This window comes from Prunus dulcis, chromosome 7 (genome assembly GCF_902201215.1).
Source record: "Prunus dulcis chromosome 7, ALMONDv2, whole genome shotgun sequence".
In the NCBI taxonomy this organism is placed as follows: domain Eukaryota; kingdom Viridiplantae; phylum Streptophyta; class Magnoliopsida; order Rosales; family Rosaceae; genus Prunus; species Prunus dulcis.
This window is the reverse complement of record NC_047656.1, coordinates 6,503,145-6,524,952: the sequence shown is the minus strand read 5'-3', so window position 1 is coordinate 6,524,952 and position 21,808 is coordinate 6,503,145. Positions and strand designations below refer to the sequence as shown.

Genomic DNA, 21,808 nt, shown 5'->3' with positions numbered 1-21,808 from the left:
AGAGGATGCAACAGCTGAAATGGAGCAGCAGCAAGCAAATCTCAAAATAAACAAACGGTTGGCGACTACTGCTGCAATTACCTTTCTAAAAAGTGAATTTCCTTTCTAGGGTTAGGGTTGCATCTACTTGTTCTACATGCATAGGCAAATCAAGTCGTTCCTTATGTTCCCTCCTATCTGCATCCCCAGGCCTCCATGTCTCTGCAATAAAAGCGTCATGGTCGTATTGGTGATACTGGAGTTCTCTGTGTGCCGGATTTTAGGGAAGGTCACACAGCCTATCATGTAGACCACACCATTGCTTGGCTTGGTAAAGAAAGGAAAGGGTAGCTTTACAGCTTACAAGCCAAGCAATGGTGTGGTCTACAGGATAGGCGGACTGAATTTCTGTGGGCATTGAGAATGTGAATGATCTGATTGCCGATTTGGACTATGCATTTAAAACCGGCCTTAATTTTCTCTGTGGAGAACTGAATTTGCTTCTAACCCCTAAGGTCTTGTAGCTAATACAAAGAAACACGCAATTTACATACACAATGGAAATGAGGCCCTTGTTCTGCAATTTATATCCCCACTTCTGAAATTATGTATAAAATTAAACAGAACCAATTTCAACTAGATTTCTTTATTAGATGTCAACAATTCTAATTGAAGCATAATAAGATCCACACACACAAGCATTAGTTTCCTCTCTGTCAATTTCTTCTTTGGATTGTGCACAGATCACCATCATCAAAACCACATTTGTTTCAAAGATAAATATACCTCAAAGATAACCGACTATATCAAACCTGCAGCATATCGACAATCTCAAAAACGATTTCATCAAGCAATTCAACCTTGCTGTCCACTTGTAAAGAAGCACTCTACTGTCATTCTCTTTCTCACTACCATCACTGAATTTTACACATCAACCAAAATCTTAAATGGTATGTACAAACCCTTCTGTCCTAGCATGAAATTTTACCTGAACACAAGGCAAGAATAAAGTAAGGATATGTAAGAAAGGATTTCACAAACAATTCAAAGTTCTGTACAGAATTTTCTTGCAAACATGAAAATGGGGCCTAAAAAGAGTTTTTTTTCCCCCCCCCCCTCATTTCCCCCTCAGGTTTCATAATAAAAAGAAGACAATTTCAGAACTAAAAACCATTAAGAAAACTTGACTCAGCTTTGTTATTGGGTATGGAGCTGCATAGCAAGAAAATTCTCCTTCACATACAAAATCTGCATTTCTTTTTGTTAATTACATCATGACTTGAACCTAAGACCAAACCCTTTCCCCACCCGTCCCAATGGCCACCTGAGCTTGAATTCTTGGGCATGATTTGCATTTCTTTAAATGTGATTTCAAGAAAACAAGAAACTGCTGGGTCAATATATTGGAAGTGCAAGATGGTGATAGACGTATCTGACTATAGACTTATCAGACATGGGAAAGAAGAACGTAATAACATGTCATTTACCCTAATCACATGTCAGTAAAAAGTGGGAGCTATTGTCGTCACGGTCATCATCAGGAAGTAAAACTGAGGGCATCAAATTTATCAACAGAATGGAGATCCAATGATCAGATTTTATCAATGTTAAATACTAAATTTCATGCACCAACTGTAAACAATACGATAGAAGTTAAAACGTCTTGGGCAGGAAAAAATGTTCCACTGGCGCGAACACCAACAGGCCTATCAGGCTAAGAATAACCACCATAAAGGTATATAACATTGAAAAAAGGGGGTGCCACACAAATTTTTGCATCAAAGCAGTGATCTTGAAAAAAGAAAATGAATAAGACATCCTTCCTGCAGCATGCGTATAACAAGGAAGCTTGAGAAAATGCAGTGCCATGATGAAAAAACTCAGAAACAGCAGTAGATATGACTTACTTTTGAAATTTTATTACTATTCACTGCCAAAATCTTCATAGCTTACGCCTTCTGAAATGGTGTCCAACCGGTTATTGTCTCCTGTAAGAGTGAGGGAAAGTTAGTAACCATCTTGCAGTGTAAGTTGTAACAATTACATATATGTCAAGTCCTCACCTTGATGTTCTCTTTCACGAGAATCCAGGAAATTATCATTATCTGTTGCTAAGAAGGGTGATCTAGGATAGCTCTCCAGTATGTCTAAAACATGTAGAACAGAAATTATTAATTAAGAACCATGACTGCGATGACTTGTCATGTTTACTGTTGAGAGAGAGAGAGAGAGAGAGAGAGAGCACCTGAGCTCTGAGAAAAGTCAGCTGTCAGGTCCGAGAGGCTGAAAATTCGAGGAATCTGACGTAAAAAACCAAATGATGAAGAGTCTGCATCAAGAAGTGATTCATTTAGGGGCTGTGAATTGGACTCTACGCTGTTGAATGCTGCAACAGAAGCATCTCCAATAGTGGGCCGTGCTTCCAGGATGTTTCCATCAGCGCTAAACATGTAAGAACTGCCTGAATATCCAACTTCTGATTTGATAATTCCCCCATTTATTCCTTGCATCAGACCTACGTTGGAGCTCTGATTCGAAAGCATGTTTGGTGGGACATCAATCCTACTGGTATGAGGAGACATTTTAACAGCATTGTGCATACTAGTGTGCAATGAAGACCCACCATTTGTAAATGCATTAGGTACGCAGGAACCAACTTGGTGGTGTATATTTTCTGTCTTCAATGCTGGTCCTACATGCTCTGGCGCATAGCATGTGGCGTTTTGGTGCACTGTGAAAAAAAGTAACATCAATTGCTTTTCTGATGGGAATTGACCATTCCCTAACAAAGCAGAACTATAAAATATTATTTGGACGAAGTAAAACACAGTTTAACACAAAAGAAAATGAAAGCTGTGCTGCTCGAGAGTAGGAGGTTAACAACTGGAGATATAGACCAAAAAAGAACAGGGTAAAAAGAGGACTAATTTGAATGAATCATAGACAGTTATATACTACCTAATTTGTTGAAAAAACACAGAACCCATAAAGAATGTAAATCTAGTTCAAACATCATGCATCATATGCATGGCATCAAGAAACTAAACATCTAAAATAGAGTAACCTATGAACTTTAAAATATTACAATTATTCTTTTCACAAGTGATTACACTTTTATACCTTAGTTAGAGCATGGATGACACAAAGAAGAATCAGAAATTGAAACGAAACAAGTGATTAGATAGAGTAAAAAGTCTTTTTTCTTAAAAGAGAGAAATTGTATCTATACAGACATTACAGGAAGTTGAGGGGGAGATCATACTCATCTTCATTTCTCTCCAGTCTCATGATAAAACAAAGGGTGGAAAATAGTTAGCCCATAACTACTTTCTTTCTTCCCATCTAAACTTTCCCTTGTTTTAAGAGGCATGCCATTTACTGTGCACTAACCATAATGACATTATTCCATAGATCAAAACCCACACGCTATAAAGATTAACTTGTGCCGATAAAAAACAAGCCAATATCTTAGCCATAATAAAATTTACATCTAAGCGTATAGAACTCTTACTTGATGAAATGTGAGATCCATTGGTACTAGGTATTGAAGCAACTCCACTTGAGTGCAACTGACTCATTAACCTCACCTGTTGCTCAAGCAACCTGTTATATTCTATTATTTGGTGCTTCACCATCAATCTTAAATAATAAGCCCTGAAGAATTCCCGATTCTCTTCCTCAAGCTTCTGCCAAACTGGAAATGCAGCAAGATTTTAGTGTTAAGCTGAGCATACGGAAAACACTGAATATGACTGTAAGATTCCCTTTAAACTATTGACTGGGGGCATAAAGAGTTCATGTTTTTAAGTTGACATCGGAGATTAACATTTCATAATCCTTCACACATAACTGCAAAGACATTAGATTCATTGATTGGGGCAGGGAAAAGCTCAGAATAGAATGATAAATCTATGAAGATAATTTCAAAATCAGTGCAGAGTGAATTCGGATTCTGTGGCCAATAGGTTTGGTTTCTCATCACCAATTGATGCAAATGTGTTTCTTGATGACAATAGATTAATCTAAAAGATACAGCCGCTTTGTAGGAATCATTATGACCGATACACGACTCCAAAGTCAAAATGCACCACACTGATTAATACTTTAAAAAAACCCCTAAAGCAAGGGGGTAAAGTTTTCAATTCACAACAGAAGCCACTATCAAGAAGTACAAAAGCGCTGTACAAAAGCAGTCAAACAAATAGTGAAAATACCCAAAAACTATTGTGGGGTGCCCAATAAATTATGCCAAAGGGCCCATAGGAGGAGCAAATCTATCCTTCCTGTAATGTTGGGTGCACAAAATGATATAAACACTGGAAAGTGGGTAGCAACAAACAACAGCCAGAAACACCAAAAAAAATATTCAGATTAAGATCCTGAAAAAGGAGAGAAAGCCATGTCATAGAATACTGCAGGATATCTGCTTACCAAGTTCCGTGAAACCAGGCTCTATTTTTGCCTGGTCCAGTAGAGTATCCACCACTTCTTTCTGGTTCATGTAAAGCTGGAGACATCGCTCGATAAGGTTCTGCACCTAAACATCAACAGAAATCATCCAAAAATAGCAATGAGAACAGTAGACAAACTTTCTATATGTTAAGCTTCTATAAGGAATTTTTAAAAAATATGAAAAAGTAAAGAAAATTTACTAGGATTTTGCACTGTGCTAATAAAAATATATGTCAAATACTTGCATTAAAAATTCTATCAATAATTTCACAGAAAAAAGGAGAACTAAGATGAATTATACTCAGGCGCTTAGGAAAAGAAAAAATGCATTATAATTATAACTAGGTGCTTTACTGTTTTCTTCCTGCTTTAGTTTGCATTTGAAAATATCCTGTTGTTGCTATTCCACTACTATAGCACAGTTTAAATGGTTTAAGTTTTTTCTTCTTCTTTTAAACAACAATACAATCATAATTGGATAATCTATGATATAGTCCATCAATAAAATCCTTACCAGTTGTATATCTTGACGCGAGACCTGTCTAACAGAACCACTCGACATATTCCAAGGTTCCAGTAGAAAATGCTTGTGTAAGAAAGCTACACTGATTGATTTTAAATAAATGATCCTTATAATAAATGGTACAAAGGACCCAGTGAACTCAAGAGTGATGGATGCTTCACTTCAGCTGTAGAAATATCATATACATAACAATGTGAAGTACACAACCTGATGGGAAAAGACAAAAGAAATTCATACCTGAATTAGCTCTTTCAATTAATTGGTTGGAAAAAGGTTAAAAAAGTATGAGCTTCGACAAAAAATAAAACAAGGGACCAAGCCATCAAATAGTGTATAATATGTTCAAAGGGGCAGCGTGTGCAAATTTACACAGCCTGTACAGTGGACGTAAAGAAATTTCAGAGAAGTATTTAACAAATAACTTTAATATGGCAAGCAACACCACCTTTGACATTTAAAACCAAAAATGCTCCGAGTCAAGTGATGATAAAATTTAGGCATTAAATTGTCTGTAAACCCAATCCCTAACTAGTACTTCACTGAGTGGATTGAAGCATTCATGTCAAATCAGATCAGGAATAAAATGTTTGCCTCCAAAAGGTAAATTAATCAAAGAATGCACTACATTCCTCACCACCCAAATCAACATGTCATAATCTTGATGAATTGACATTCAAACACAAGATACAGGGCGTAATTTACTACTCTCTATTTCTACTGCCTTCCCAAAAATCACCGCAATCAAAGGATAAAAAAGAAACTTCCCCACTGCATTATTTAAATTCTTCCCTTACACCCCTCAATACATGAATAACTGCGTGCGATACCAAAGAAAGACCACTAAATACTGGGATTTGATTGCTTTATCCTTTCACATGAGTGTTGTGGAAAATCACATAGCAACCACATGCATGTATAGAATAGCTTATACAGGATAAAAATAAATACTGGATTCCAATCACAGAAACGAAAATATCTATTTAGTGACCAAAAGAAGAGATAATAAATCATATGGTATTTGGGTTTTTAAATTCTCGAAATTTCCCGCTACTTGGAGCCAGAGAGAAACTCAGAGTGATTTTCTGTTCAGCCAAACAGAGCATTATGTTAGGGTTTGATCAATTTTTCAGGTCCGATAAAGTTTGATCAATTTACACAAACTAATCGACCACAATCAAAAAACAAATTTTCCATGATCATCACCTCAAGTGACAAGCCAAAACCCTAGACAAGTCACCTCAATCACAGAAAAACACGGAGCCACAGAGATACATATAGTCAATCACACACATGCAACACAATTACAATCCCAAATTCGAAATCAAAATACTAAACATAAATAAACCAAAAGGGAATCTCTTGCAACAAGCTGGTTTTGCAGTTGATCTAACCTGAATTCGATCGAGCTTTTGGAAAAAGTCTCAGAGCCTTTACAGAGAAGAAGAAGAAAAGCTCGAGAGCCTGATCGGAGATAAAAGCTGAGCAAAGTAAGGTGACGAAGCTCTCTGCTTTTAATGGTGGAACTCCTTGGTCCCCAAAGCTTTTAATTAATTTGTCCTTTTAAAAAAAAAAAAAAAATTTGTTGCTTGGGAAAATAGACTCGTCGAAGCGGATATTCGCGCCACGTGGCGTCACTGGAGGGGGGTTGGCGGGACCCACAGGCGCGAGATCAGGTTGAATGGGACTTGTTTTTTATTCTTATTCTCATTGTTTACATCCAATCCAATTAAAAAAAGAATCTTTCATCAAAATCATACAAACATTTTGAAACAGTTTTGACTTTTGACCAACGGTGAAATCGTTAAATGAAGACCAAACTGTGAACAGAGTTGGACTGAAAATGATGTCAAAACTTCCCACCAACACGCTTTGAACTCGGAGGACATAATGTATGGATATGAAATTTCATTGTGTCCTTATTCTTGTTTATCCAAAATAGTCCAGCCTCGGTTATAGGCTAGAAGATTATTTGTATGCGAGCGTGCCGCTATTAGCACTATAAAGGATTAATAGACTGAATAAGATTGTGTAGCTTATGCAATATTTAACGTCATTACACAATAATAAAAGTTAGGGATAAGACATGTGGCACACCCCAGCACATGCTCATTGCATATAAGAATGTATTTCAAACAAGAGCTCTTATAAGATTTTAGCGCTAGTTTGACAAGTTAAACACTAAGAGCTCAACGGTGCGTGTTAGTATCAAATGCAATTGCCAATATAGTTGATACTAGGTATTTTAAGATTAAGTGGGACTTAACATAGCCAAATTTATAGAGCTCTCATATGGAGGCTTTACATATATTTCAAACATGTATTAAACAATATAATAACCCAATTAATATAATTTCTGAGTATGTGTACATTGTGAGAAAATAGTCAATGAAACCCTATTAGAGTAGACATAAGTGTGCTAAAGAGTTGGGACAGCAAGACCTATACTTGTCTGTATCTTAGAGGGCGTTTAATATTAGACTTGAATCCAAATTTTTAAATTTAAAAACAAAATTTAAGTCCAAAATTAAAAATATATATTTTTAGTAGGTCCATTTTTAAAAACCCAAACACAAAAACAACCCAATTTTTAAGAACACAAAATATTTGTTTTTTCAATTTTTTTTTCTTCAACACCCAGTGTGCCTCTCTCTCTCTCTCTCTCTCTCTCTCTCTCTCTCTCACAAATTTCAAATTAGATTGGCTCCAATTTTTATTTTTTTGTTAATTTCAATTTGAGAATCTAGTTTTTTTTTATAAAAAATTTAAAATTTCAATTTCTTTTAGATCTTAAAAATAGTTTGGATTTCAATACCAAACAAGTTTTTAGATCTTAAAATTAAAATTTAAAAACTCATATTTTTAAAAAGAATCATAGTTTTAGAGTAGGATATCAAATGATCCCTTTATTTCTAGATGTCCCTGGTTATAAATTTTTTAATTAGGCCTTAGCAATCTAGAAAAAATAGTGCATGATATATCATGATGATTTAATGGTGGTCAATCTTTGACCATTTATGTGGTTGACACTAGCTATGATAAGATATAGGTTCTTGTTTCAGAACAGGTACACTGAACATAACTGAACTTGTCAAACACCATGATTGTTTATGTGTTGTGCTAGAATATGATAATACAATATTTATATATTGGGTTTTTATTTATTTATTTATTTATCATAAATTGTTCTTGAGGTTTACGAAATTATCACTTTTAGTCATTTATTTTTTTGTGACATGGTCGGTCCTTAACATTACCACGTGTACATCAAATTGGTCATTCAGTCAAAAATTCCGTTAAATTGATGACGTGACACATATGTGAAGCCCACACATCCAATGATATAGAGCCATGTGATTTTAAATAAATATATTTCTCTCTCCCATCTTCCCTCTCTACCTCTCTACTCTCTCTCCACCATGCATCTTATTTTGTGTCTTGGTTTTTTGGTATCATTATAGGCTCTTCGATCCACTTCATCAAACCCTTGCAAAATACAAACACCATGACAGACAAACAAACATCCAATCCCAACACAAACAATTCCAGCAACCCTGGTATGGAATTATCAAATCCATACTATGTTCATCCTTCATATCACCCTGGCCATGTGCTTGTTTCTGAAAAACTGGATGGCGCTAATTATTCCTCCTGGAGCAAGTCTATGCTTCATGCCCTACGAGCCAAAAATAAAATTGGGTTCATTGATGGATCCATCAAACCCCCTTCGGAAGACGAAAAGCCAGGTGACTATGCCCTATAGGCACAATGCAACAACATGATACTATCACGGATTTCGAATTCGGTAGAGTCTCATCTCTCTAAAGGAGTTGTCCATGCCCAATTTGCATACAAGATTTGGGAGGATTTCAAGCATTAATTCTCACAGCAAAATTTACCAAAAATTTACCAAATCTAGAAACAGATTGCTTCTCTATCCCAAGGCTCCATGACAGTCTCAGCGTACTTTACATAACTCAAGCATCTTTGGACTCAACTCGATGCATATGAAGATCCCATCATCTGCAACCTGATGGATAAGCATCATGAGCCGCGAGAAAAATACCGACTTATGCAATTTCTTATGGGCCTCAACAATGTTCATGACACCGTTCGCACCAGCATTCTCATGATGACACCATTGCCCAATATTCATCAAGCTTATTCATTTGTCAGCAATCATGAGCAACAATGCCAGTTGTCGTCGGAACAATGCCAACAATTGCCATCCAACAATTTTTCTCTTGCTGCCACGACACAAACCCACTCTGACCTGCACTGCTATCATTGCAACTGCCAGGGACACACCATCGATAATTGCCACACTCTCAAATACCATTGTAACTTTTGTGACAAAAGAGGACATACATAGGACATGTGCAAAATTAAGAATGGAACATGGGTCTCCAATCCCAATGGAGGCCATGGCAACAAAACTGGTTGAAAGCAACGACCTCAAGGGGGCTCTTCTTCCAGTCCTGCTACCCATGCAGCGGAAACAACTCCAGGCCCTCAAGGGCCATCCATGCCACAACCAAATACATCCTTCTACATCTTCCAATCCATTGAGTGCACTCTCTACATCTTCCAATCCGTTGAGAAAGCAAAGAAAGAGCATGAGTTAACTGTTGAATTTGATTTGCAGAGAGTGCACTCAACATATTGGAAGATGTAGAAGATGTGTTGGTTATGGCATGGATAGCCCTTGAGGGCCTGGAGTTGTTTCAGCTACATGGGCAGCAAGACGAGAAGAAAAGCCCCTTTGAGGTCGTTGCTTTCGACCAGTTTTGTTGCCATGGCCTCCATTGGGATTGGGGACCCATGTTCCATTCTTAATTTTGCACATGTCTTCTGTTGTCATAAAAGTTACAATGGTATTTGAGAGTGCGGCAATTGTCGATGGTGTGTCCCTGGTGGTTGCAATGATCGCAGTGTTGGTCAGAGTGGGTTTGGGTCGTGGTAGAAAGAGAAAAATTGTCGAATGGCAATTATTGGCATTGTTTCGATGACAACTGGCATTGTTTCTATGACAACTGGCATTGTTGCTCATAATTGCTGGCGAATGAATAAGCTTGATGAATATTGGGCAATGGTGTCATCATAAGGATGCTGGTGCGAGCGGTGTATGAACATCGTTGAGGCCCATAAGAAATTGCATAAGTCGGTATTTTTCTCGCTGCTCATGATGCTTATCCATCAGGTTGCAGATGATGGGATCTTCATATGCATCGAGTTGAGTCTATAGAGTTGCTTGAGTTCTATAAAGTATGTTGAGACCATCATGGAGCCTTGGGATAGAGAAGCAATATGTTTCTAGATTTCACTACTACAAAAAAGCAAAAAGACGACGGTAAATCACCGTCGTGTATTCAGTTTTTCAGCGGTCGTGGAATCCACCGTCATCTTTTCCCTAATAAACCACGACGCTAAATCACCGTCGTTGTTAAATTATACAACGTCATCAACAAATAAAAAACGACGTCTTTTTACTGCAAAAAGATCGAAAAAAGCAGTCGGGGATGAGTAAGCTTGATGAATATTGGGCAATGGTGTCATCATAAGGATGCTGGTGCGAGCGGTGTATGAACATCGTTGAGGCCCATAAGAAATTGCATAAGTCGGTATTTTTCTCGCTGCTCATGATGCTTATCCATCAGGTTGCAGATGATGGGATCTTCATATGCATCGAGTTGAGTCTAGAGTTGCTTGAGTTCTATAAAGTATGTTGAGACCATCATGGAGCCTTGGGATAGAGAAGCAATATGTTTCTAGATTTCACTACTACAAAAAAGCAAAAAGACGACGGTAAATCACCGTCGTGTATTCGGTTTTTCAATGGTCGTGGAATCCACCGTCATCTTTTCCCTCATAAACCACGACGCTAAATCACCGACGTTGTTAAAATATACAACGTCATTAACAAATACAAAACGACGTCTTTGTACTGCAAAAAGATCTAAAAAAGCAGTCGAGGATGAGAATAGACGACCAACTCTCTAAACAAACCGTCGTTAAAAAGGAAAAATATGACACATATTAACAGAACAAGGCCGCAAAATAGACATACAACGACTAAAATTAAAATAATACGCCGTTAAATATCATTTTCACGACAACAAAAAATATGACGTCTTTAAATACATTAGAAGACGACGTTATTGATTCCTACTACGTCGCCTATATAAAAACAGTCGTCGTAAAATACATTTTCCACTTCGATTTTTCTATAAAAGATGACGTGGAAATAGTTGTCAGTGTCATTATTTACGACGTATGTATTTATATAATAGACGTTGAAAAAACAAACAACGTCGGTTACTAATATATGAGAGTCGTATTACAAAATTTGTACGTCCTATTTTCAGAAACAAACAACGACGATAAATATTAGACGTTGTTAAATAAAACAACGCCGAAAAAAAATAAAAACAGACGTGTTTAGTCTGCATAAGTTTTAAAAAATAGTCGAGGATGAGAATAGACGACCAACACAAACAAATCACCGTCGTTAAAAAGGAAAAATATGACAAATATTAGAAGAACAAGGCCGCAAGATAGACATAAAACGACGATAACTAAAACACTACGCCGTTAAATATAATTTTCACGACAAGAAAAAATATGACATCTTTAAATACATGAGAAGACGACGTTATTGAAAACTACTACGTCGTTTATTTCCAAACGACCGTCGGGAAATAAGTTTTCCACTTCGATTTTTCTAAAAATGATGACGTGGATATAGGTGTCAGTGTCATTATTTACGACGTATGTATTTATGTAGTTGACGTTGAAATGCGAAACAACATCGGTGGTATTTATATAGTCGACGTTGTATTTATATGTATTCATTACTCACGACGTACTTATTAATGTAGACGACGTTGAACTTCTAAACAACGTCATTATTTACGACGAGTTTATTAAACCACGTCGGTTCCAAATTAATGTTCAGATAATTTATCTCATTTTTAGACGTCGGTATTATGTTATTGGAGTCGTGTTATTTTGGATTACATGGCGGTTCTTAATCCGTCCCCGACGTGATATCCTGGATAATTGCTTCACAATAGCGTCGTGGTTCTTCATTGTTACGTTGCTTTAAGACGCCGGTAAATATGCTGAATAAATGGTTAACCATAACGTCGTGTTTTATTTGAACAGACGTTGTTTTTATGCAGAATATAATGATGTAATCTGGATCCAGTATTTTTTGCACTGATTGTTTTGTGGCCAAAACCCGTATAATGAAAGTGAAGAAATCAAATTACAATATATTATAAAATGAATGTCATACACTGCCAATTACATAAGCATCATTCAATCCATATATCTTCACACCTATCTCGAATATTTTGACCACCTAACTCACCCACCAGTTCATCAAATGTGTCAACATTTGGCATCCCTCTAGTAAATGGCTCACACACAATTATCACATCACCTAAGACTTCATCACCAATAACATCATTATATTCTCTATTAGGCATTGATAAAACTACCGACCAACCACGATGCATCGGGTCGTCAACAAAAAAATATTTGTTTGACTTGAGAAGCCAAAACAAATTGGTCATTCCTATGTCCAATTTTACTCAAATCTACAAGGGTAAATCCAAGTTCGTCGACTACAAGACCAGAACTATCTATCCAATCACACCTAAAGACCGGGATTGTAAACTTTTGGTAGTCAAGGTCCCAAATTTCTTGAATGACACCATAGAAACCCATATTTGAGAGAATTGGGTTTTTATCCTTGGCACTAGCAACTTGCATGGTTTGTGCAAGTAAATAAACTCCACTATTTTGAGTTGTCCGCACATCATCTTGTGCCTTGATATTGAATTTAATACCTTTAATAAGATAGCTCCTATATAATGGCACCGCCATGTTTGGACCAGCTGCTAGCCACCTTAAATTTTCTGATACGCCATGATTGTCTTCCTCAAGTTCACTTTGAACCTGCAAATTAATCAAATCTTAATTCAATCTAACATAGAAATAAGAAGAAAATTAAAAGAGAAATATGTTATTCAACAACATATACCTTGAAGCGTAGCCATTGAATGAAGTGCTATTGTGCTTATCCCGCAGCCACTTTGTTCTCTTTCTAAATTTTGGATAAGCAGTCTTGATGTGGATCATATGTTGCCTACATGACAAGAAAAATTCAAGCATTACGGTCCCAAATATATAAGATAAACATAAGAAATAATTTAAAATGGAAACTTAAAGAATAAACCTCATACGTACTCGATATAAGGTAGGACTTCCTCCATATTCTCCAAGACATATAGATGTGCTTGATTCAACAGGTCCTGATCAACTACGCTCACTGTGCAACCTGATAATGGCTTTGAAACTCCCATCTTTTGGCTTGAAGGCACTCCAACTGTACTAACATCGGATAAATGCTGAGTACAAAACTCTACCGCTTTTTCAGCTATATACCGCTCAGCAATGCAACCTTCAGGACGAGTACGATTCTGAACATACCCCTTCAGCACTTTCATATATCTTTCAAACGGATACATCCACCTAAAATATACTGGCCCACATAGACGAACTTCTCCGACAAGATGTACTACTAGATGAACCATGATATCAAAGAATGAAGGGGGAAAGTACTTCTCAAGCAAACACAAAGTAACTACTACATCTTCTTCCAACTTATCTAGCTTGGAAACATCAACAGTTTTTGCACATATAGCATTGAAGAAGAAGCACAAACGAGTTATTGCATACCTTGGAATTGGAGGAAAATACCACACCACCTTCGCTGGCACACCCTCTTTCAAGATTGAATCTTTGCCTTCCTTCCACCTTGAGATACCACAAGTAGGACAATTAGTTGAATCCTCATACTCCTTCCTATACAAGATGCAATCATTAGGGCATGTGTGCATTTTCTCATAACTCAGCCCCAATGCACACAAAGTCGTTTTAGCCTCATACATAGAGGTTGGTATTGTATTTCCTTCTGGAAGCAAATCGCCTTGAAGTATCAATAATTCTGTAAAACAGAGATCACTCATCCCATGTTTTGCCTTCAAATTATACAACTTCACTAATGCCGATAACTTCGTGTACTTTCTACAACCAGGGTACACTGGTTGATCTCCATCCCCAATCACATTGGCAAACTCATACGGATCGGAACCAAAAGCACCAAAATCATTATCATCCATATCAATTTCTTCAGACACAAAACTGTACCTACTATGGCCATCATCTTCTTCAACATTTCTACTAGCATTAGTAGTTGCTTCCCAAGGTTCTCCGTGAAATGTCCACTTCTTATAGCTTTGGTCAATTCCATTAAAGTATACGTGATCCCTTATAATTCCAACCCCAAACAACTTCAAATTAACACATTTAACACATGGACAACGGATATGTGTTGTAGTTAAAAGATTTTCTACAGCAAAGTTCAAAAATGCTTCCACCCCAAATTCATATGCCTTCGATCTTCTATCCGAGTGCATCCATGACTTATCCATCTCCGACACTATAACCTATTATCTATAATAAAGTGAAAATACGGGCAATGACCATCACTATAGCAGATTATACAAAGATTTAATAGCAAGTAATACAAAACAGAGACGACGGTTTTTAAACAAAAACAGACGTATTTGGCATATATAGACGACGGATTTTCAACATACGTCGTCTATTATAAGTAATACAAACGACGGTTTATGAAACAACCGTCGTGTATAAGTAATACAACGACGGTAGTTTAAAAAAACGTCGTGTAATCGTCGTCGTATGCCTTAAAATTCGTCGTGCTCTCAGTTTATTTTCAAGAACACAAAACCCATTAAGAACACAACATATATATGAAACCAAGCAAGAAACCAACATATACATGAAACCAAGCAAGAAACCAACATATACATGAAACCAAGCATGAAAACAATAAATCCATTCCCAATTTAACATAACATAGGGTGATTAAAAGATCCGACAAAATTAAATCCATTCCCAATTCAACATAACAGATAATGTAATCCATGAACCCATTAAACAGAAAATCCATGAACCCATACCTATAAGCACATTATTAACTGATCGCAAAGCATACAACCTAATATCATTCAATGAATTTACAAGGGGAAGTTAGGGTTTGTACTTACAGGTTGGACGAGCTCCCAGATTCGACGGAGCCTGGAGAGTGCAACTTTTAATTAGAGCAGAAGTGAGAGAGCGAAATGTTATGTCGCGCCAAATCTGAAAATTTTAGTTTTCAGGGTTCGAAGTATAAGAATAAGAGCCAAATCTAAAAAATTTAGGTCGCGAGCAAATTTTTAGAGAGCGCGCGTTTTAAAACGTCGCAAGAAAAACTAAGGCGAAAGTTCTACAAGGACCGACGTAATTTTAATATTCCACGACGGAAACTTCATTTTTCCGATTAAGAACGTAAGGCCGTTCATTTTGAAGCTTCATTTTTCGGATTAATTTTAAATTTATTTTGAATATTTTTATATAACGACGACTGAAAAAACATGTCGGGGTTAAGAAATTAAAGACGTTGTAAATTATATAAACCGACTTACATATTAAAATGACGTCGTTTAAAGCCTAAACCATGTCGTATATTTTACTTCACGACGTAAAATATGTATTCCACGACCCAACCACCGTCGTTAAAAATTAATAACCTAAACCCATAAAACTAAATTATACAATTTAAAAAATTTAGTTTATAAAAGGTTTTATGGTTTTACAGCCTAACATATAACCTAGACTACCCAAAAATTATACTTTAAAAATAAACCCCAATAAATAGAAACCCTAATCTCTAAACCCTAGACTCGAAACCCTAAACAATAAAACTCGAAGAGATTTTATGACTCATCAAAAGAATTTTGTTTTTGAAGGACTTTTTTAAACTTTTGTTATTCAAAATGAATTTTTTCAAGGTTTAGGGGGAAAATATATCAATGATTTCATAGGAGTTGACCTTGCATTTTTCTGCTTTATTTTAAATTTATTTTGAATATTTTGATATAAAAATAATAAAATATTCTTATCACAACAACAAACCACGCCGGTGTTAATAAATTGTAGACGTTGTAAATTATAATAGACGACTAACATATTAAAATTACGTCGTTTAAAGTAGAAACCATGTCGGATATTTTACTGAACGACGTAAAATATTTATTCCACGACCCAAACACCGTCGTTAAAAATTAATATCCTAAAACCTTAAAACTAAATTATACAATTTAAAAAATTAAGTTTATAAAAGGTTTTATGGTTTTAAAGTCTAACATATACCCTAGACTACCCAAAAATTTTACTTTAAAAATAAACCCCAATAAATAACAACCCTAATCCCTAAACCCTAGACTCTAAACCCTAAACCATAAAACTAGAAGTGTTTTTATGACTCATCAAAACAATTTGGTTTTGGATGGTCATTTTAAATTTTTGTTATTCAAAATGAAGTTTTTCAAGGTTTATGTGGAAGAAAATATATCAATGACTTCATAGGAGTTGACTTTTCATTTTTCTGATTTATTTTAAATTTATTTTGAATATTTTGATATAAAAATAATAAAATATTCTTATCACAACAACAAACCACGCCGGTTTTAATAAATTGTAGACGTTGTAAATTGTAATAGACTACTAAGTCGTTAAAATGACGTCGTTAAAATGAGAAACCATGGCGGCTATTTAAATATACGACGTAAAATATATATTCCACGACTTAACCGTTGTAGTTACAAAGTACTACTCTGAACCCTTAAGAAATTGAAGATGTTGTAAACCATAAACGACTCAATTGTTCAAAGAACGTCGTCTAACAATCCTTTTACGTCGTATTTGTTTAAAACGAAACAACAAAATACGACGGTTTTTGACTTTATTAGGTCGTTGGAAAAGTATTACACGCCGGTTACGCAATTTGTATGTTTGTTTTTTTTTTTTAATTTAAGAAAACCTCAACAAATTTTTACATTACATATTATAGAGAAAATTTGTACATTATACATAAATATCAAGTGTTCAATAATTGCCCTGTTTAATAATTTGGAAAACAAACTCTGCCCATTCATTCCGGACTTCATCAATGGCTTCTTGGGGGTATGAAGCTTCCTGGTTTCCCTTGGCATACTGAATAAACAATGACTATTAGGGTTTATCAATAAAAAGAAATTCAATCACAGACGACGATATTTTTCATAACCGACGTAGTATATCTATTCAACGACGGTAATTTTACATGACCGCCGTTGATAATACAAAAAACGACGTGAAATGTATGAAGGTAATTTCTTCTTACCTTATTCTCAAACCCCAAGGAAGGATCCATGATGATGTCCCTCATGAAGCGCATAACGTAATACCCGCATTCGACACTGCTGGGTTGCTTTGGTGTGCCTGAGAGAGTTTTCCAAATTACATTTTTACGCCCAGCTCGGGCTATGTGGGTATTATACATTTTTATAGCACTGTTCACGATGTTTTTCGCCTCTTCGTCGACCACACGATGACCTGGCAGAGGATCCAGAAAATAGACGGTCTCCTTCTTTGCTCTTACAATCAGCAAGATCCAATGACGGCTGCACAAAATTAATATAAAAACGACGGTTATTTACAAAAAAGACGTATTATAATAGTTCACACGACGAAATAAAGTAGAAAACGACGACATTATATATTTATCACGACGATAAATAAATACCGACGCGGTTAGTAGTTTCAAACGACTCAATAAAATAAAACACCGACGTGGTTAGTTTATACGCTGTCATTTATTGAAAATCATAAAAACAAAATCCTAAGGAGACTAACCCCGGATTGTAAGGCATCATGAAAATCTGTTCACCGTCTGTCTTCTGAAGTCGAGCTGCTACCAGTCGTGATCTCTCAGCTATTGTGCCAGAGTTGGCACTAACTGTAGTAGGGTCGATAAAGCCAACCATGCTGCACATATTTGCTTGTTTCAAAACATCGTGTAAGTACCTAAATACATAAAATAATATAAACAAGTCAGCACAAAAAAAAAATACGACGGTTATGTATAACAAAACGACGTATTATAATATTTCACACGACGTACTGAAATAGATGAGGACGTTATAATATATTTATCACGACGGTACACACTAACGACGTGGTTAGTTAGTTAAGACGACGAAATATATAAACCAAAGACGTATTATTTTAGAATTACGAACCTCATATATACAGCCACCACAGTAGCTCCAATTTCTTCCATGCCTGCAAATTGTGTAATATCTTCATGCAGGAGGAAGGTATCGCGATCACCACCAAACACCTCCTTATCAATTGTAAATTGCAGGAGCTTATCCTCAGGAAGGAGTGCCGTTTCCACATAACGACAAAGGCTTTTTAAAGAAGATGGCGCCTCCATATTTGAATAATCACCAACTTCAATAACCTGTTTAAAGAAATAAAAAAAAATGACGTGGTAATTCAATAAAGACGACGGTTTAAGGAAAAACACGTCGTCTGAAAAGAATTTAAACGACGGTGAAAAACCGTCGTAATGAATATTTTATTACGTCTTAAAAAAATACCGCCGTCTACGTTTTAAACAAACGACGGTTTAAAGAAAAATAACGACGCCTGAAATTTTGAAAAACAAATAAAAAAGGCAAAATTATGTGAACATACCTTGTCGTCATGCTTTTCTTCATCTTTTTTCTCCTTTTCTTCTTCCTTCTCTTCATCTCTTTTTTCTTCTTCCTTCTCTTCTTCTTGCTGATGTCCCCCATTTTTGGCATTATCATCCTCATAATGGAGGGATTTCACCTCACCTCCAGAGCAGCTAGCTTTGTCAGACATAGGATTTTTGGGGCTTTGGCTAATTTTTTGTTTAAGCATGCCTGGATCAAAATTAGGAATTAATTGGGAAAGCTGACTAAGGAAATGCTCCCTCTCAGCCTCTACCAATTGTTTTGTTCTAGCCTCCATCCTTAAGGCCTCTTCCTTTGCCTTAGCCTCCATCTTTTTAGTCTCTTCTTGAAGGAGAACTCTTAAACTCTCCTTCAAACGGTCGTCAAAGCTAACCTTCTGTGGTTTGGGTAAATTGAAATACTGCCTTGGGGAAATCCCAGCACCTACTCCTCTCAATCTGCCAGGATGCTCGGGGCCCAAAGCCATGGTCAGCAAATCTTTGCTGCCATCTACTCTGACTTTGCCTTCCGAGACTTGTTTCTGCAATTCATCCTAAAACAAAGATATACAAAAAACACGACAGTTATTTATATACAAACGACGTATTATATAATTTCACACGACGCAAAAACATATAAACCGACGTTATTATAACTTATCACGACGGTAGTTATAGCAACGACGTCTTATGCTATAATTACTGAAAACATAGTGATTCCTATTTAGACCTTTAACGACGTTATTTAAAAAGTGTCGACGTGGTAATATAATTCACACGACGCGAAGATGAACCACCGACGTCTTATGCTATAATTACTGAAAACATAGTGATTCCTATTTAGACCTTTAACGACGTTATTTAAAAAGTTTCGACGTGGTAATATAATTCACACGACGCGAAAATGAACCACCGACGTCTTATGCTATAATTACAGAAAACAGAGTGATTCCTATTTAGACCTTTAACGACGTGTTTTAAAAAGTTTCGACGTGGTAATATCATTCACACGATGAACAAATATAACATAAGACGTAATAAGAATTTTTGACAGTTTAATAAAAATTTAAAACAGAGTGAGTAGGCTTACAATTAATTTTGCTTTTTCTGCCACCTTTGGATCGGGGATGTTACCATGTTTGTCCTGTCTAGCTCTCTTCCATAAGGTAGATCGATCAATTTCTACCCCAGGCATGGTTTCCTCCAATTGATCCTCCAATCCAACATATCCTTTTCGAGACAATCGATGATTGTACTCGAGTTTCTCCCTAATCTGTGCATGTTGAGAATGCACAGACTCAAAATCTTTTGAAAGCCTTGAAGCTACAAAGGCATCCCATTGTGCTTTCTCTATGAATTTATAAGTTTCCGGGGGATGGCTTAATTTCTCCTTGTCATTGGTGTATGGAAGGATATAATGCCTCGTTAGTGTAGACTTGAAATCCTTCCATTTCTTGGCAGCTGAAGTTAAAACAGATTTCTTGCCCCCTTGACCTACGACAAAAGCCATGTCAACTGCCTCCCATATCTGCTCCTTAACATCCTTGGGGATTTGGGACCATTTCTTGTCCACAAGGGGAACTCGGGAGCGTGCCAAGACACCAATGTACGACTGCATTTCACTATGTGCTTGGCCAATACCTTTCCCCCTTTTATTGTACTCAACAATTGGCCTCAGTTTCTGAAGCTTTCTTTTCACAACACGAGGCATTGTGCTCATACCTCGACCAGTCTTTGAATCATCAGAGATTGTTGTCTGGCTTTCTGTCTCAGCAGATGATGAAGCAAACTTCATCTTCTTCGAAGACTTCATCTTCTTCGAAGACTTCATCTCCTTCGAAGACTTGTCTTGAGGAGCTACCATTCCAAGCTTCTTGGAGCCAGAATCCTTAGTTTGTTGTTGAGAAACCATTTTAACAGACAAAACTGCAAATGAAAATATTTCAGAAAAAGATTAAGAACACAAACGACGGTTATTAATAAAATACGACGTATGATACGATTTTAAACGACGTCAATAGTAATAAACCGTCGTGGTATTTATGTTCATACGAGTTTAAAACCATTATTTATATAACGTCGTGGTATTTATGTTCACACGACGTCAATAGTAATAAACCGTCGTGGTAAAACCATTATTTATATAACGTCGTGGTATTTATGTTCATACGACGCCAATAGTAATACACCGTCGTGGTATTAACATTCACACGACGTAAAACAATACTATCGTCTATATTAGATTCCAACCCTAGTTTCTTTTTCTTTATATTTTATCAAATAAGGGAAAAACAAAAACCATTGTTCAGAGAAATCAAACCTGCAATTAAACAAGCAAATAAAAAAAAAGACTATTATTTTAAAAACAACTTTGTCAATTTTCAGACGACGCTAGAACGACTGACGAACCGTCGTGGTCTACATATTTAACCACGTAAATAAGAACTACCGTCGCCTTATTTAGTTGAGGTAGTTGTCTTCAAAGTTGGAAACTTTCCCTCTTTGTCTGTATATTTTATCAAACTTGGAAAGAAGTAAAATGATTTTGGCCAGAAAAAAAGGTAAAAAGATTTTTCAAACAAAAAACGTATGAGCATGCAAAACAGTAACAAAAATAGTGAAAATGAAAGTTTACCTTTTGCGTGCAATGAAAGCAAGAGGAAGACGATCGATGTTTAAGTTCAGAGACGACGAAGAAGACGAGAGGAAGACGATGAGATACTCTGACAGTGCTCTGACAGGAAAAAAGACGAAAATTTTCTCTGGGAGATTGAAATTTTTAATCGGGTTTGGAAACAGTGCATGTGTAAGTCGAAAAGTTGCTTATATATAAAACCATTTCAAAAAAAAAATACGGCAGTTACATATAACTACGTCGTTTTTAAATAACACGACGCAATATTTGTTATGTGCCGTGGAATCCTTTCATTTAACGTCGTTATGTTTAATATAACCGACGTGGATTTAAATAAAATAAGAATATAAGAACAACGACTGTTTTTGTTTTACTGTCGTCGTTTTTAGTCGTCTTAAGTAATACTAAGACGACGTAATATATTTGTTGAGCGACGTTGATTTTTTAAACGTCGTTAGGTGTAATATAACCGCCGTTGAAAATTGTCTTTCTGATTGCAAATTTGCAAAGACGTTAGGTATAATTTTTGTAGATACACAAACGCACACACATCATCAACTTCCAA

At 36.2% G+C, this 21,808-nt stretch overlaps 1 protein-coding gene across 1 annotated transcript; it reads right to left on the bottom strand.

Moving 5' to 3' along the window:
• Window positions 1-530: 530 nt before the first annotated feature.
• Window positions 531-6,489, bottom strand: LOC117634993. The gene is made up of 8 exons (XM_034369306.1): window positions 6,346-6,489; window positions 4,946-5,161; window positions 4,411-4,516; window positions 3,491-3,673; window positions 2,225-2,710; window positions 2,043-2,126; window positions 1,887-1,967; window positions 531-967 (listed from the first exon to the last, which is right to left on the bottom strand). The coding sequence occupies exons 2-7, from the start codon at window positions 4,991-4,993 to the stop codon at window positions 1,903-1,905; spliced, it is 972 nt and encodes a 323-aa protein (XP_034225197.1). The 5' UTR covers window positions 4,994-5,161; window positions 6,346-6,489; the 3' UTR covers window positions 531-967; window positions 1,887-1,902.
• Window positions 6,490-21,808: the final 15,319 nt, after the last annotated feature.